This window comes from Erinaceus europaeus, chromosome 16, assembly GCF_950295315.1.
Source record: "Erinaceus europaeus chromosome 16, mEriEur2.1, whole genome shotgun sequence".
In the NCBI taxonomy this organism is placed as follows: Eukaryota; Metazoa; Chordata; class Mammalia; order Eulipotyphla; family Erinaceidae; genus Erinaceus; species Erinaceus europaeus.
Genome location: NC_080177.1, coordinates 12,331,155 through 12,346,921, shown reverse-complemented (window position 1 = coordinate 12,346,921; position 15,767 = coordinate 12,331,155). Strand labels below are relative to the sequence as shown.

The 15,767-nt window shown below is 42.1% G+C and overlaps 1 protein-coding gene across 1 annotated transcript in view; it reads left to right on the top strand.

Moving 5' to 3' along the window:
- The window catches only part of CATSPER2 (cation channel sperm associated 2), a 25,240-nt gene extending 12,982 nt beyond the window's left edge, over nt 1-12,258 (top strand). The window contains exons 8-13 of the mRNA XM_060174534.1: nt 1,121-1,299; nt 1,852-1,951; nt 2,972-3,028; nt 7,099-7,334; nt 10,319-10,495; nt 12,125-12,258. Coding sequence (XP_060030517.1) covers nt 1,121-1,299; nt 1,852-1,951; nt 2,972-3,028; nt 7,099-7,334; nt 10,319-10,495; nt 12,125-12,156 — 781 coding nt within the window. The 3' untranslated portion in view covers nt 12,157-12,258. The remainder of the gene's footprint in view (nt 1-1,120; nt 1,300-1,851; nt 1,952-2,971; nt 3,029-7,098; nt 7,335-10,318; nt 10,496-12,124) is intronic.
- The last annotated feature ends 3,509 nt before the right edge of the window (nt 12,259-15,767 follow it).

Here is a 15,767-nt window from a genome sequence, read left to right as displayed (position 1 = left end):
AACCCCGAACTGCGCTACTGCCCGACCCCCTTTTTAATTGTTTAAATTATCTTTATTTATGTGTTGGATAGAGAAAGCCAGAAATCGAGAGGGATGGGGGAGATAAAGAGGGGGAGAGAGACCTACAACACCGCTTCACTGCTTAAAAAGCCTGCAGGTGGGGACTGGAGGCTTGAACCCGGGTCCTTGTGCATTGTAACATGTGCACTCAACCTAGTGCACCACCACCTGGCCATGGTCATTGGTTTTAACCCCAATTTCCAGATGGAGGGATCACACTTGTACCTATCTACACTAATTCAAAAGTAAAACACTGATAAAAAGTTTACCTAGGTGCCACACATTTTATTGAGATACTAATAAAGGGAATTACTTTTAAAGAAAAGAAAGAAAAGAAAACATATCTTTTTTTTTTTTTTGTCTAGAGACCACTGATTACTAATAGAAAAGCAATTTTGGATTTAAAGAGATAATGTTGTTTATGAACTGGAATTCAAATTTTTCAGCATCTCTCAGTTCTCTTAGACCAGCAGGTAGATTGCTAAGAGAGTTAAGAAAATCCTAAACTCATCTTATTCAGGCTCAGTTGTCTCAATAAGTTGTGTACAGAGAATAAAGAAGGAAAAATAGTTATTTCTCTGAGGTATTTTGTTCTATATTCATTATGTTCATTATTTGGGATCACATGTGTTTATATCACATATCCATCTATTTAATTACCAGTTCACAGTGGCAAACTAAATAGGAATTATTTTTGCTACCTTTGTGAGTTGTTAGGTGAAGTCCAGATACCAGTGAGGAATTAGCTTGCAATAAGTGATATATAGCTGGCGATTCATCCACTGTTAAAAAAAATTCAGGCAGTATGTATTTACCAAATACCTACTGTGCCATAGGTATGAATGAAATAGTAGGGGATATTCATGTGAAGGAAAAACTATAAAAACAACCTCAAATTGAAGAATGATTAGCTGAAAAATTAAGTATGTTGTGAAAGGAGCCAAAGTCAGAGCAAACTATAAAGAGATGTTTCTGTGTTGGATTGAAGAACCAGAGCAATGCACTTTTTGAGAAGTCTGCATCTCTTATCCCTCGTTTATACAACCTACGCTTTCTTTAGGGATGTGCTAAATTCTCTAATGACAGTGTTCATTCTCTTCACCATGGACCACTGGTATGCTCTGCTTCAGGATACCTGGAAGGTGTCTGAAACCAGCCGCATTTTCAGCAGCATCTATGTCATCCTTTGGTTGCTCCTTGGCTCTATTATCTTTCGAAATATCATAGTAGCCATGATGGGTAAGCATCGAAGTGGTGGAACTAGGTGGGAAAGCATAGTTGGGAAGAAATTAGACTGAAAGCCAAGATATTTCACTTGGTTTTTCCCAACCCAAGCCCTCACCCCCCCCCCCCCCCAGATCTAGCCACTACCATGCCCTCTCCTTTTTTTTCTTTTCTTTTTTTTAAATTTATTTTTTATTTAAGAAAGGATAAATTAACAAAACCATAGGGTAGGAGGGGTACAACTCCACACAATTCCTACCACCCAATCTCCATATCCCATCTCCTTCCCTGATAGCTTTCCCATTCTCTATCCCTCTGGGAGCATGGACCCAGGGTCGTTGTGGGTTGCAGAGGGTGGAAGGTCTGGCTTCTGTAATTGCTTCCCCGCTGAACATGGATGTTGACTGGTCGGTCCATACTCCCAGTCTGCCTCTCTCTTTCCCTAGTAGGGTGGGTCTCTGGGGAAGCAGAGCTCCAGGACACATTGGTGAGGTCTTCAGTCTAGGGAAGCCTGGCCGGCATCCTGATGCATGCCCTATCTCCTAATGGTCTTCAGGGGGGGTTCAGTTACTAATTTCCAGAATATCAGGAATGAGCTGAATGAGGAGATGACACATTTGGAGGTTCAGCACAAAGCAGATATGTTCAAACGGCAGATCATCCAAAGGTATTTTTTTTAATTTTATTTATTTTCCCTTTTGTTGCCCTTGTTGTTTTTCATTGTTGTTATAGTTATTATTGTAGTTGTTATTGATGTTGTTGTTGCTGGGTAAGACAGAGAGAAATGGAGAGAGGAGGGGAAGACAGAGAGGGGGAGAGAAAGATAGACACCTGCAGACCTGCTTCACCACCTGTGAATCAACTCCCCTGCAGGTGGGGAGCCGGGGGTTCGAACCGGGATTCTTATGCAGGTCCTTTTGCTTTGTGCCACCAGTACTTAACCTGCTGTGTTACAGCCCAACTCCCCAAAGGTATTTTTTTAAATAGTTTTAATTTGTTATTAGATAGAGACAGAAATTGAGAAAGGAGGGGAAGATAGAGATGAAGAGAGCAGACCTGCAGCTCTGCTTTATTCACCACTTGTGAAGCTTCCTCCTGCAGGTGGGGACCAGGGGTCCTTGCACAAGGTAACCTGTGCACTTAACCAGGTGTTCACTGCCTGGCCCCCAAAGGTGTTTTCTAAACCAACCTGAAGGGCTTCCGAGGGACTCATTTCCTGTTTCAACTCCTTGTCTTTGACATTTTTTTTCTCCCCTCTGTGACAGATAGTTTTGCCCCAGGGTTAGAATGTCTCAGCTTTAGATTATTGTTTTATCTCTTTTTTTAGCTTAAAATATTTTTATTATCTTTATTTACTGGATAGAGACAGCCAGAAATCAAGAGGGAAGAAAGTGATAGAGAGAGAGACAGAGAGACACCTGCAGCCCTGCTTCACCACTCATGAAGCTTTCTCCCTGAAAGTGGGGACCAGGGGCTCGAACCTGGGTCCTCGTGCATTGTAATACGTGTGCTCAACCAGGTGTGCCACCACCTGGCCCCTGTTTTATCTTTTAGTCATTGTTGAGATTTCCACACTTTTCTTTTTATCCCTTTACTAGAATTTGTTCTCCCTACTCAGTTTTCTTTATGATCTGATTTTTTTTCCTCTTTCCACACTGCTGCTTCTTATATATATTTTCTTTTGCAGGCGACAAAACCTTGCTCCTGATGCACAGAAGTCAAGTTTGAGCAAAGTGGATGTCAGGTTAGGAATGCATATGTGGATTGGGATGAACACATGTGAACTAGGAGAGAGTAGGAGATCAAAGATGATTAATTCAGTCATTATATTTATTATAATGGGCTGAATGGTACCTCCCCCCCAAAAAAAAAGTAACAATCTATATTCTACGTCCCTGGTGCCTGTGAAACATGACCTTATTTGGAGCGAAAAGTCTTTGCAGATGTGGTTAAGGACCTTGAGAAGTGATCATCGTAGATTATTTAAGTGAGCCTTAAAGGTCCTTTTAAAAAAAGTATTAAATAGTCTTTATTTGATATTATACACAAATTACACTAAAATGCCTTTCATTGATAAAAGGCAGCATTTTAAAGGCATGAGATCTTAATTCAAGTGGCATATTTGAGATCAAAGGAACAAAGTGGATACTGCTAATGCATTTGCAGCCCTCCCTGTTTTTACCCAGCTAAAGAACACAACTTGAAACATAGGTCAGTATTTCTTTGTTCTCAGACAGTGAAAGGATTTCCACAGTATTTAATTACATCAGCCAGTTATATAAATCTAAACACAAAACCTATCTCCTGTAAGTTTTGTGATGGCATTCAGCATCTTTGAAAATTTGAGCACAAATCCAATTATATTTTTACAAAGAAAAGGTGATTGCAGTTGCTAAACTGGAGTTATCAAAATCCAGAACACTGATCATATTCATTTAGCCACAAGCCAATCTTATTTAAATAAGGATTGTCTGACAAAAGCATTCTATCTGCCACCCATGATCTGAATTCTGGTGTATGAGATCAATTTAAATATGGTACACATAAACAAGTCAGAGACATTTCTATTCTGTAATAAATAAGGCAGTGCCACCTATTACCCATTAGTCGCTTTTTTGAGATAAGCTATCAACTCTGCTCTTTCAGACTTCTTGATGCCAGCGAAGATAATTTTTGTCCCAGGGATGTACTTCTTGGGATTCTCCAAGTACTCCATCAGTGTCTCCTCTCCCCAAGTGATGCCTTTGTTCTTTTTGTTTTTTAAATTTTTTTCAAAGCATTTATTTATTTATTCCCTTTTGTTGCCCATGTTTTTATTGTTGTGGTTATTATTATTGTTGTCATTGTTGTTGGCTAGGACAGAGAGAAATGGAGAGAGGAGGGAAAGACAGAGGGGAGAGAAAGATAGACACCTGCAGACCTGCCTTACCACTTGTGAAGCGACTCCCCTGCAGGTGGGGAGCGCGGGGGAGGGGTGTTCAAACCAGGATCCTTCCACCCGTCTTTGCGTTTTGCACCATGTGCGCTTAACCCGCTGCGCTACCGCCTGACTCCCGTGATGCCTTTGTTCTTGTTGGCATCTGTGTAAGAGAATCCAGCAGCCTGACCTGTCTTTCGTCCAAAGAGACCATGGAGATTTGCTCCAGTCTTGTGTTTGCCTCCCTTTTCCATGGTATGGCACAGGGCACATTTCTGGACAAAAATCTTCTTGCCCTTCTCAACATCACCCATTTTTCAATTGCTCATCCCTTGCATGATAGCCAAATGCTACCCTTCGACAGCCGGTGGTCCCGCTCTTTTCAACGTCCTTTTAAAGTACAGGAGATTAAAAGATATAGGGTCAGTGAAATAGCTAACGTGGATAGTGTGCTGCCTTGCCAACTCTGTAGCCCAGGTTTGAGCTTAGCTTGTTGGTATGCATGAGACCCCTTCTGTTTCATTTGGTTTAAATCCCCCCTGCTTAACACTATTCTATTTACATAACCACTTCATTCTATTTACATAACCACTGTAAACAAGTTCCACCCTCCCTCCAGGGCATTGGTGGTTCAGTGATAGGATTCTCGCCTGTTCCGCCCCCTCCTTGTCACACTCTGATTTTCACCAGTCACTTTTCTCTCCACCCTCTCTATGTCACATCCTGTTTCCACCTTACTTGGCAAGTATATATAAAGACAGCATTGTGAGTTTTATGATACTGTACCTTGAGTTTAGCTTAGCTCGGCTTAGATTGTGCTGCGTCCTGCATGAATAAAGAGATACTGCCTACAGCTCAACCATGAGTCCCTGGTCGTCTGTTACCCGCCCGTGAAGCCAGCCCGGCAAAAACAACATTAGCTCCTACAGCTCTGAAGGAAACTTTGATGCTGTAGTCTCACATTCTCTGTCTATATCAGTTGGGGGTTGGGGGGTGGGCAGAGAGAAAGACAGTGAAGGGTAATGGTAGAGATAGAGAAGGAAGTGATGGGGGCCAGACAGTGCCATACCTGGTTAAGTGCTCACATTACAGTGTCCAAGGACCTGGGTTCAAGCCCCTGTTACCCCACACACACACAGGCAGAAAGTTTCACGAGTGGCGAAACAGGGCTGCAGTTATCTCTTGGCCTCTCGCTATCTTCCCCTTCCTCTCAACTTCTCTCTGTCTCTATCCAATAAAAAAACAAATAATAAAAAAAGGGGGGGTCAGGCAGTGGTGCACTAGGGTTAAGTACTCATGGCGTGAAGCGCAAGGACTGGCATAAAGATCCTGGTTGGAGCCCCTGGCTCCCCACCTGCCAGGGGGGTTGTTTCACAAGTGGTGAAGCCGGTCTTCAGGTGTCTATCTTTCTCTCTCCCTCTCTATCTTCCCCCCGTCTTGATTTCTCTCTGTCCTATCCAGCAACAACAGCGATAACAACAATGACAGCAATGACAACAATAACAACTTCAACAAAATGGAAAAAATGGCCGCCGGGAGCAGTGGATTCATAGCGCCAATGATAACCCTGGAGGCAAAATAATAATAATAATAACAACAACAACAACAACAATGAGAATAAAGTAATGCAGCCAAAAGCTAAAATGATGAGTTCAAGCTTTTGGCTTCCAGAACTGTGAGAGAATAGATTTTTGTTGTCTTTAGCTATGGAGTTCATGGTAATACGTTACAACAATCACAAGAAACCATTACATGTGTGTGTCTTTCATGAAACAGATGCTATGCTAGACCCTGAGTGGGAGAAATAAGGAAGGTGTTCATCCATTCAACAAATAACTATTGAGTACTTATTAGGTACTTGGGATTTACCAGTGAACAGAATATAGACAGCAATGCTAGCTCTCATGAAGTTGTATACCAGTAGAGAGAGACTGTAAGCAATAGGCATTTAACGTAAGTAAATCTATATGTTAGACTATGATAAGCACTATGAAATACAAAAGGTAGCTAGGCTAAAGGGATCGGAGTACAGAGTAGTTGCAGATGGGTTGTAATTTTAAGCATGGGAAAAAGAGTAGCCACATCTTAAGGTAACATTTGAACTAAGTCTTAGAGAAGATGAGGGGCTTACCAGGTGAGTATCTATGGGAAGCGTTGTTGCTGGTTGAGGGACTAGGATAACTAGTGTAAAGATCATAAACCGGGGCCAGATGGTAGCACAGTGGGTTAAGTGCACATGGCACAAAGCACAAGGGCAGTTGCAAGGATCTCCGTTCAAGCCCCTGGCCCCACCTGCAGGGGAGGGGGGTCGCTTCACAAGCGGTGAAGCAGGTCTGCAGGTGTCTTTCTTTCTCTCCCTTTTTCTGTCTTCCCCGCTTCTCTCAATTTATATATGTCCTATCTAAAAACAATGACAGCAATGACAACAACAATAATAAAAACAACAACTATAAACAACAAGGGCAACAAAAGGGAAAATATAGCCTCCAGGAGCAGTGGATTAGTATACTGCAGGCACCAAGCCCCAGCGATAACCCTGGAGGCAAAAAAAAAAAAAATCATAAACCAAAAATATGCCTGAGGTATTTGAGAAATAGCAAGGAAGCCATTGTGGCTGGAGCAGAGTAACCAGGACAAGAGTAACAGGAATCAGTTCAGAGGCTGTCTGTTCCTCCAGTCCTCTGCAGTACCAGTGTCTGTTCAATGTAGCTGCTACCACTTCTTCAGCAAAGTTCTCCTTTCAGCTTTCAGCTGTTGCCATCCCTGTTTCAGTTTGGCTCTCTTTGCCTTAAATCCCAGTTTGGGGGCAGACCTAAGACTAGGAGCAGAATAAGAAGAGAACTGATCTTGTTTTGTAAATGTAATTAAAGCAGTAAAATTTCTGCTTTCTCTTACAGATATTCCAGCCAACGAGAGGAACATTTCAATGCATCAGATGTTACTCAGGATGATAGTGCCAATGAAGAAAAAGCAAGAAAGGCTGTATCAGCACCAGAAGAGGAATTGGTAGAAGAGGGGAAGGCAGTTCCTCAACCTCTTCTCTCCGTTCCTTTTTTCTCCTCCTCCTCCTCCTCTTCTTCCTCCTCCTCCTTTTCATCCTACTCTTCTGATTACGGAGATTCTGACTCTGCTGGTAAGCAGTGGTTTCTTCCATTTGTTTAAAGCATTTATTGTTATATTTTTTAATTTTTTATGTATAAAAAGGAAACATTGACAAAACCATAGGATAAGAGAGGTACAGCTTCGCACAATTCCCACCACCAGACTTCCGTATACCATCCCCTCCCCTGATAACTTTCCTATTCTTTAACCCTCTGGGAGTATGGACCCAAGATCATTGTGGGATGCAGAAGGTGGAAGGTCTGGCTTCTGTAATTGCTTCCCCACTGAACATGGGCGTTGACAGGTCGATCCATACTCCCATCCTGTCTCTCTCTTTCCCTAGTGGGGAAGGGCTCTGGGAAAGTGGAGCTCCAAGGCACATTGGTGGGGTTGTCTGTCCAGGGAAGTCTGGTCGAATCCTGTTAGCATCTGGAACCTGGTGGCTGAAAAGAGAGTTAACATACAAAGCCAAACAAATTGTTGACTAATCATGGACCTAAAGGCTGGAATAGTGCAGGTGAAGCGTTGGGGGGTCCTCCATTTTGTAGATAGCTAGTAGGCATATTTTAGTTATATTTCAAAGGGCCTGTAGCTATACTAGTGTGGTTTTTTTTTTTTTTTTTCCTGAGCCTGAAATCTGATATGCAGGTGAATCCTAATTGTCTGGGGATATGATGTCATGGCTGGGAAAAGGACCAGAATGCTGGATCAGGGAAGAGAGTAGCTCCCTGATATGGGAAAGGGATATCAATAATACTATAAACCCCATCAATTTGATGTGATCTGGGGCCCATAATTAGCTTAGGAGCCTGTGTTACTTCTGCATCCCTCTAGATCTGAGCTCACATTCTGTGGTCATGAGTAGGAACATTCCATGCTGCCCCAGTATCGACCCTTCTTTATCAGGTTTAACATAGAATATGTTGTCCATTCTCTACCATTGTTGATCCAGGTTGAGGGCAAGGTCCTATGGGGGCCCACAAAGGGGTCTATTTTGTTGTTCCTGATAGAGATGACCAGTAACAATGGAGAGAAGGATTTATTTGAGGTCTAGGCCCATCAAGTCTGTTTGGGAGACTCAGGACTCCCTGATTATGGCCCCAGCTGGTGGAATGGCCTGATAGTGACTAAAGAGTCATCGTTAAAGTCTGCCAGTCTCTTGCCCTTATTCAGCTTTTGCAGTCCTTGCTCTGCTAAGGTTAGCTTTGGAGTAAGTGAGAGAACTGTAATAGGAAGTAGCTGAGTAGGGTATCTAAGTCTAAGTGGACACTATTTCATTATGAACTTGATACTGACTCACTAAAGACTATTATGTATTTTTTGCTTTCAGGTATATATTTTGCCCTAATTTATGGATACCTGTGAACATATGCTCTATCTTATGGGACCTGGCCTTTATCTAGGTTTTGGGACTTTGTTAGGAAGTGAACCTCCTGGAATGGAATTAGAGAATACTATGAAAGGAAAGGTCTCACCCGAGTGATGAGGGTGAAGGGTTGGCAATACATGCCTGATGTCTCTGTACACAGAAGTGAAGCATGCCGAGGTGGTACTCATTGCATTGATTAGGCTGGGGCTGGTGGATGCAATATCATTTGGCCTGACTTGAGAGAAGCTTGCAGGGAAGTGAGCTCCACCCCAGAGGTTCCAGGATTGGGAGAAACATAGGCTCTATAGATGAAGTGGGAGATTCCATTGTCTAAGGGTTTAAGAAGGCAATAGATAGTTATTGCAATAATCACATTGTTTGGCAATTGAGTTAACTTTGAAGAATCCCTTTGTTAGGATTTGCTGTATCATACACACCCTCACTGTATTTCATGTCCTTTGACATTGTTTGCATATAGCTATGCCACCAGTTGCTTTTGTTCTCCCTGGACTAAGCTTTTAAGAGAGTCAACATATCAAAGACTCAGCCTATGTATTAAAAAGACTCAGTCTGTGCTTTAAAAGTTTGAGATATTTATTCAATTTCCCCCTCTCATATTAATTAAATAGTGATTTATATGACTGCAAATTGATAGGAGTGTACATAAACACCATTCCCACCACCAAAAGACTGTGTCCCATCCCCCCCCCCCCCCCCCCCGTGAAGCTGAACATTCACCTTCGTCTTTCACCCAGGGTTTTTTCTTTGGTGCTCTACTCCAAATATTGTTATTTTTTAAACTTTATTTTGATAGAACAGAGAGAAGTTGAGATGGAGGGGAGCAAGAGAGGGAAAGAAACAAAGACACCTGCAGCCCTGCTTTATTGATGCTGAAGTTTCCCCCTGTAGGTGGGACCAGGGGCTTGAACCCAGTTCCTTGTGCTATTTAACCAAGTATGCCACCATCTGGCCCCCTGGTTTCTTTCATTTGAATGCAGACTTCTCTACAAGAAATTTCCAGTCTTAAGAGAAGCTCTTGCACGATGTCAACTTCCCAGTTTCCCTCTTCCCCCACCAGTCTAATTTTCTGATCTTAATTTTTTTTTCAATTTTTTTAGTGTTTTTTTAAAATATTTATTTCCTTTTCGTTGCCCTTGTTTTATCGTTGTAGTTATTCTTGTTGTTATTGATGTCATCGTTGTTGGGTAGGACAGAGAGAAATGGAGAGAGGAGGGGAACACAGGGAGGGAGAGAGAAGGATAGACACCTGCAGACCTGCTTCACCGCCTGTATAGCGACCCCCCTGTAGGTGGGGAGCCAGGGGCTCAAACCTGGATCCTTGTGCCGGTCTTTGTGCTTTGTGCCACATGCACTTAACCCGCTGTGCTACCGCCCGATTCCCCTTAATTACTTTTTAAAATTACTTTCTTTGTGGCTCTTTTGTTTCTTGTAAAAAATGCTCTCGTAGTAGATCTTTCTCTCCCCAATTTTTAAAAAATATTTATTTAAATATTAAAAAAAATAAATATTTATCTCCCCAATTCCTATTCTTTCACTCTCTCTCTCCCCCAACCCTCCCCGTACCCCATTGGAGTATTTATAAGTACTTACCCAACATTCATCCATCTGGCAATGTTTTTTTAAAGAAGATGCAGCTAATTTGGACTGGGAGACTCATGTGCACCAGAATCTACCTGGGCTGATGGATATGGATCAAGATGAACGTGTCGTTTGGCCTAGGGATTCACTCTTCCGATATTTCGAATTGCTAGAAAGCCTTCAGTATAACCTCGAGGAACGTAAGCAGTTGCAGGACTTTGCAGGTAAGGAATTTAGGGCAGTCATGGAAATCAGGGACTAAGTATATTGGAGCGGTTATAAAATGAGGAAGAATGAAAAGAGTATTCACTGCTTTGTCTTTCCAACTTCTGTTTTTTTCTTTTCTTTTCTTTTCTTTTTTTTTTATCAAAGCACTACTCAGCTCTGGTTTATGATGGTGCAGGGGATTGAACCTGGGACTTTGGAGCCTCAGGCATGAGAGTCTCTGCATAACCACTATGCTGTCTCCCCAGCTTCTGAAGTTCCATTTCATACCTGTATAAAAAAGGCAATCCCATGTCACTTTCTGAGCATATATCCTGATTTCTTTTTTAAATTTTTTAAATATTTATTTATTTATTTTCCCTTTTGTTGTCCTTGTTTTTCATTGCTGTTGTAGTTATTATTACTGTTGTTATTGATGTTGTCATTGTTAGATAGGACAGAGAGAAATGGAGAGAGGAGGGGAAAACAGAGAGAGGGGAGAGAAAGAGAGACACCTGCAGACCGGATTCACCGCCTGTGAAGCTGGTCCTTGCACTTCACGCCATGTGCGCTTAACTCGCTGCGCTACAGCCTGACTCCCTATCCTGATTTCTTTTAACCTAGAAAAAACCTGAAAGGTTTGCTTCTCCAGTCAAGAGACATCTTAATATTTTTTAAAAATATATTTTATTTAGTTAGTTATTTACTGGACAGAGACAGAAATTGAGAGGGAAGGGGAGATAGAGAAGGAGAAAGAAGGAGATACATCTGCAGCCCTCCTTCCTTGTTTCAGAAGCTTTCTGCCTGCAAGTGAGGGCCAGGGGCCTGAACCTAGGCCCTTGCACATGGTAACATGTGTGCTCAACCAGATGTGCCACCATCCGGCCCTGGGACACCTTAATTTTATGAAGTCTGAAAACTTGTTTCTCAAGAGGAGAGTATTCCAGTCCAGTTGTTGGGAAATTGGACAAAAACAGGCTCTTTTCTTGATTTGAACAGTTTACCACATTTATACATGCTTGTTGTTTATGAAGGTCAGTCACATTTAAGATCAGAACAGTAGGGCCTCAGACTCAAGTTGGATGGCTAGGGAGATTAGACAGTGAGCAGAAAGTTTATGAGCAAAAAAATAAAAAAGAAAAATAAAAAAATAAAGAAAAATTAAAAAAAAGAAAGTTTATGAGCACCCACTATCCCCAACACCCAAAAGATCTCGGTTTATGAATTATAGACTTCTCTGTCAGTCAGCCCTATTTATTGTCAGGCTAAGCTAGGCAGACAGAAAGAAATATTTTATTTCACTTTTTGCTGCCAGGGTTATCACTGGAGCTCCACATTTGCATGATTTCACCCCTTCCAGCAAACTTTTTTTTTTTTAACCAGAGTACTGAGCAGCTTTGGTTTATGGTGGTATAGGGATTAAACTTGGGACTTTGGAGTCTCAGGCATGAGAGTCTCTTTGCATAACCATTATGCTATCTACCCCTGCCTGTAAACTTTTAAAAATTATTTACTTGTTATTTAAAAATATTTTTTTAATGAAAGATGGATATAGAGCGAAAACACACACACACACAGAGAGAAAGAGAGATTGAGGGAATGTTGAGAACATTCTTGGTTCTCTAGACTTGTAATCTTTTTCTTTACAGTGCAAGCACTGATTAATTTGAAAGACAAATAAAGCTGACAATGGGAGGCTTCAATGACTTTGTCAAGGATAATGAAGAAAATATACGGAAACAGATGTCAAAATATTAATGTCTAATAAATACAGCTGATAGTTGCCCAGTCTTCTGTCTTTGAGGTATGGTAGCTGCCAAAGCTACAAGGTGAGACAGTTATACCAGCACAGTGGTGCTTGTAGTCCATGATTGCCTGCCTTTCCTTCCCTCTTTCTTTCTTTTTTTTTTCCTTTCTTTTTTTTTTTTAATTTAAGAAAGGACACATTAACAATGTGTAGGATAGGAGGGGTACAGCTCCACACAATTCCCACCACCCAATCTCCATATCCCATCCCCTCCTCTGATAGCTTTCCCATGCTCCCCTCTGGGAGCATGGACCCAGGGTCGTTGTGGGTTGCAGAAGGTGAAAGGTCTGGCTTCTGTAATTGCTTTTCCGCTGAACATGGGCGTTGACTGATCTGTCCATACTCCCATACTGCCTCTCTCTTTCCCTAGTAGGGTGGGTCTCTGGGGAAGCGGAGCTCCAAGACACATTGGTGGGGTCTTCAGTCCAGGGAAGCCTGGCCGGCATCCTGATGGCATCTGGAACCTGGTGGCTGAAAAGAGAGTTAACATACAAAGCCAAACAAATTGTTGAGCAATCATGGACCTAAAGGTTGGAATAGTGGAGAGGAAGTGTTGGGGGGTACTCACTGCAAACTCTAGTGTACTTCTGCTTTCAGGTATATATTTTGCACTAGTTTATGGAAATGTGTGAACATATGCTCTATCTCAGGGGACCTAGTCTATATCTAGGTTTTGGGACTTTGTTAGGAACTGAACCACCTAGGATGGAATTAGAGAATACTATGAAAGGAAAGGTCTCACCCGAGTAATGAAGCTGAAGGGTTGTCATTCCACACCTGAAGTCTCTGGACACAGTCTGAGCTGAAGCATGTTGAGGTGGCACTTGTTTCGTTGATTAGATTGCAATAGGCAGATGCGATATTATTTGATATGAATTGGGAGAGGCACGCGGGAAAGTGGGCCCTACCGTAAGGTTCCAGGACTGGGTATAGGCTCTGTAGTGGAAATGTGAGGTTCCTGCTGTCTTAGGGTTCAAAAATACAATGGATAGATATTGTTATCATCACATTATTTGGTAATTAACTTTGGGTTAACTTTGAAAAGTCCCTTTGTTAGGGTTTGCTGTATAACACCCAATATCTTGTATATAGCTGTGCCGCCGGTTGCCTCTGATCTACTTGGTTTAGGCTTTTGAGAGAGTCCGCATATCAAAGACACAGCCTATATATTAAAAAGACTCAGTCTGTGTTTTAAAAACTTTGAGACATACAATTAATTTTTCTGTTTTTGACAAAGTTCTATCTAATTTCACCTATTCCCTTTCTGTTGGGTACAAACCTGGTGATGGGAGGGACACAGTGTACAAATTGAGATGTATTGTTTCTGTTGCCTATTCTATGAACTTCTCTTCTGTGCACCAGTAACTTAGTCAAACATCATTTAATCTGTTCTGGGCCAAAAGAAAGATCCTTTCTTCCATTTCCTGGCCATGGTTTAGGGTAGTTATTCCATTCCCCAGAGAGTAAATATTCCATGGATTTTCAGTACAAGAAGGAACTCAGGGTGAATCTATCTCCCATCAAAGCGAGAACACCTTTTAGAACATCACTGAAAAGGGGAATATCCAGCTGCATGCTTAATGTTTCTATTTACTGGGGAGTTGCTACCTAGAGGGTTACTAGTCCATAATTGGCTCAAGTCTCTAAAGTGTCTATTATTAAACATCCTATCATTTATTGTGTGCTTAGCACACATGAGCACATAGATGCATAAGCATGTCTTGAGTATTTGAGTATATTCTCATACATGTCAAACACTAAACTATAGACTTCAAAACAGTGTCATTTGTGGATAGGGAGGTGGCTCAGTGGTAGACTGCAAGACAGGCAATGTCAGGTGTTTTCTGCCTCATTAATATATAAACAAACAAATATACCCTTATATTGTCTGAATTATCCTCCAAAAATTTATGCAACACTTGGGAATAAGCATAGGGCCTTACCTAGGTGTGATACTGCCGAGTGGTCTCCTGGTCCAATTTTTCATTCTTGTTATTGGGGACAGGGGAGGCGAGGAAAAAGGAGAGGAGAAACTGCTCAATGCTACTCCTCTATGAAACTCCACAGGTGATGTCTGTGGTGCTTCCAATGTGGCTCCAGGGTTAGAACCCCTGACATTGCCTTGATAAGGCACATACTCTATCAAATGAACAGTCTCCTGGCCCTCAGATTTTAAATTGATTATTATTTTAAAATTTTTTACTGATTTAATAATGATTGACAAGACTGTAGCATAAGAGGGGTATAATTCCACATAATTCCCACCACCAGTTCCATATCCCATCCTCTCCATTGGAAGCTTTCCTATTCTTTTTTTAAAACTTTATTTATTTATAAAAAGGAAACACTGACAAAACCATAGGATAAGAGTACAACTCCACACAATTCCCACCACCAGAACTCCATGTCCCACTCCCTCCCCTGATAGCTTTTCTATTCTTTAACCCTCTGGGAGTATGGACCCAAGGTCATTGTGGGATGCAGAAGGTGGAAGGTCTGGCTTCTGTAATTGCTTCCCCACTGAACATGGGTGTTGACAGGTAGATCCATATTCCCAGCCTGCCTCTCTCTTTCCCTAGTGGGGTGGGGTCCTGGGGAAATGGAGCTCCAGGACACATTGGTGGAGTGAGACATCCAGGGAAGTCTGTTTGGCATCATGCTAGCATCTGGAACCTGGTAGCTGAAAAGAGAGTTAACATATAAAGCCAAACAAGTTGTTGGCTAATTATGAACTTAAAGGCTAGACTAGTGCAGATGAAGAGTTGGGGGGAGGGGTCTCCGTTCTGTAGATAGCTAGTAGGCATATTTTAGTTATATTCCAAAGGGCCTGTGACTATACTAGGTTTTTTTTTTTTTTTCCTGAGCCTGAAATCTGATATGCAGGTGGATACTAATTATTGTCTGGGGACATGATGTCATGGCTGGAAAAAGGACCAGAAAGCTGGATCAGGGAAGGGAGTAGCTCCCAAATATGGGAAAGGTGTATAAATATTGTTGACTGTTGCCCCGCGAGTGTGGGGGTGCCTCTTCTGGGACGCGCGTACTCTCTGGGTTGGAGTAGCAGCCTGGGCTGCTACTCACTCGACCAGAGCCAGCCTGGGTTGCTACTCACTCAGCGATGCGAGGGAGATGATTCATGAACACAGCTCCTGGTAGTGAGGCAATTCTATTCTTTATTGATCAGGGAGCCCAGGCTTTCAAAGGTTGGGCCTGGAAGTGGCAAGTCAGAAAGAGAAATGACTTGACATGGTTTGGAAAGGGGCGGAGAATGGCAAAAGGGGGCTGGGAAAGGTAACTCCCTTAGCAACTGTTGCAAGGGTTTTAACTGGTAGGATAAATAATAATACCCTGCAGGCAGGGGGAGGGTCTTGAGGGTAGAAAGAAGATAGATCAAAGGAATGGAATGGGTGGGGATCTGTCAGGCAAAACAATGATTGTGTAGATAATAAGGGAGTAGGCCATAGTATCAGGAATGCAGGGTGCTT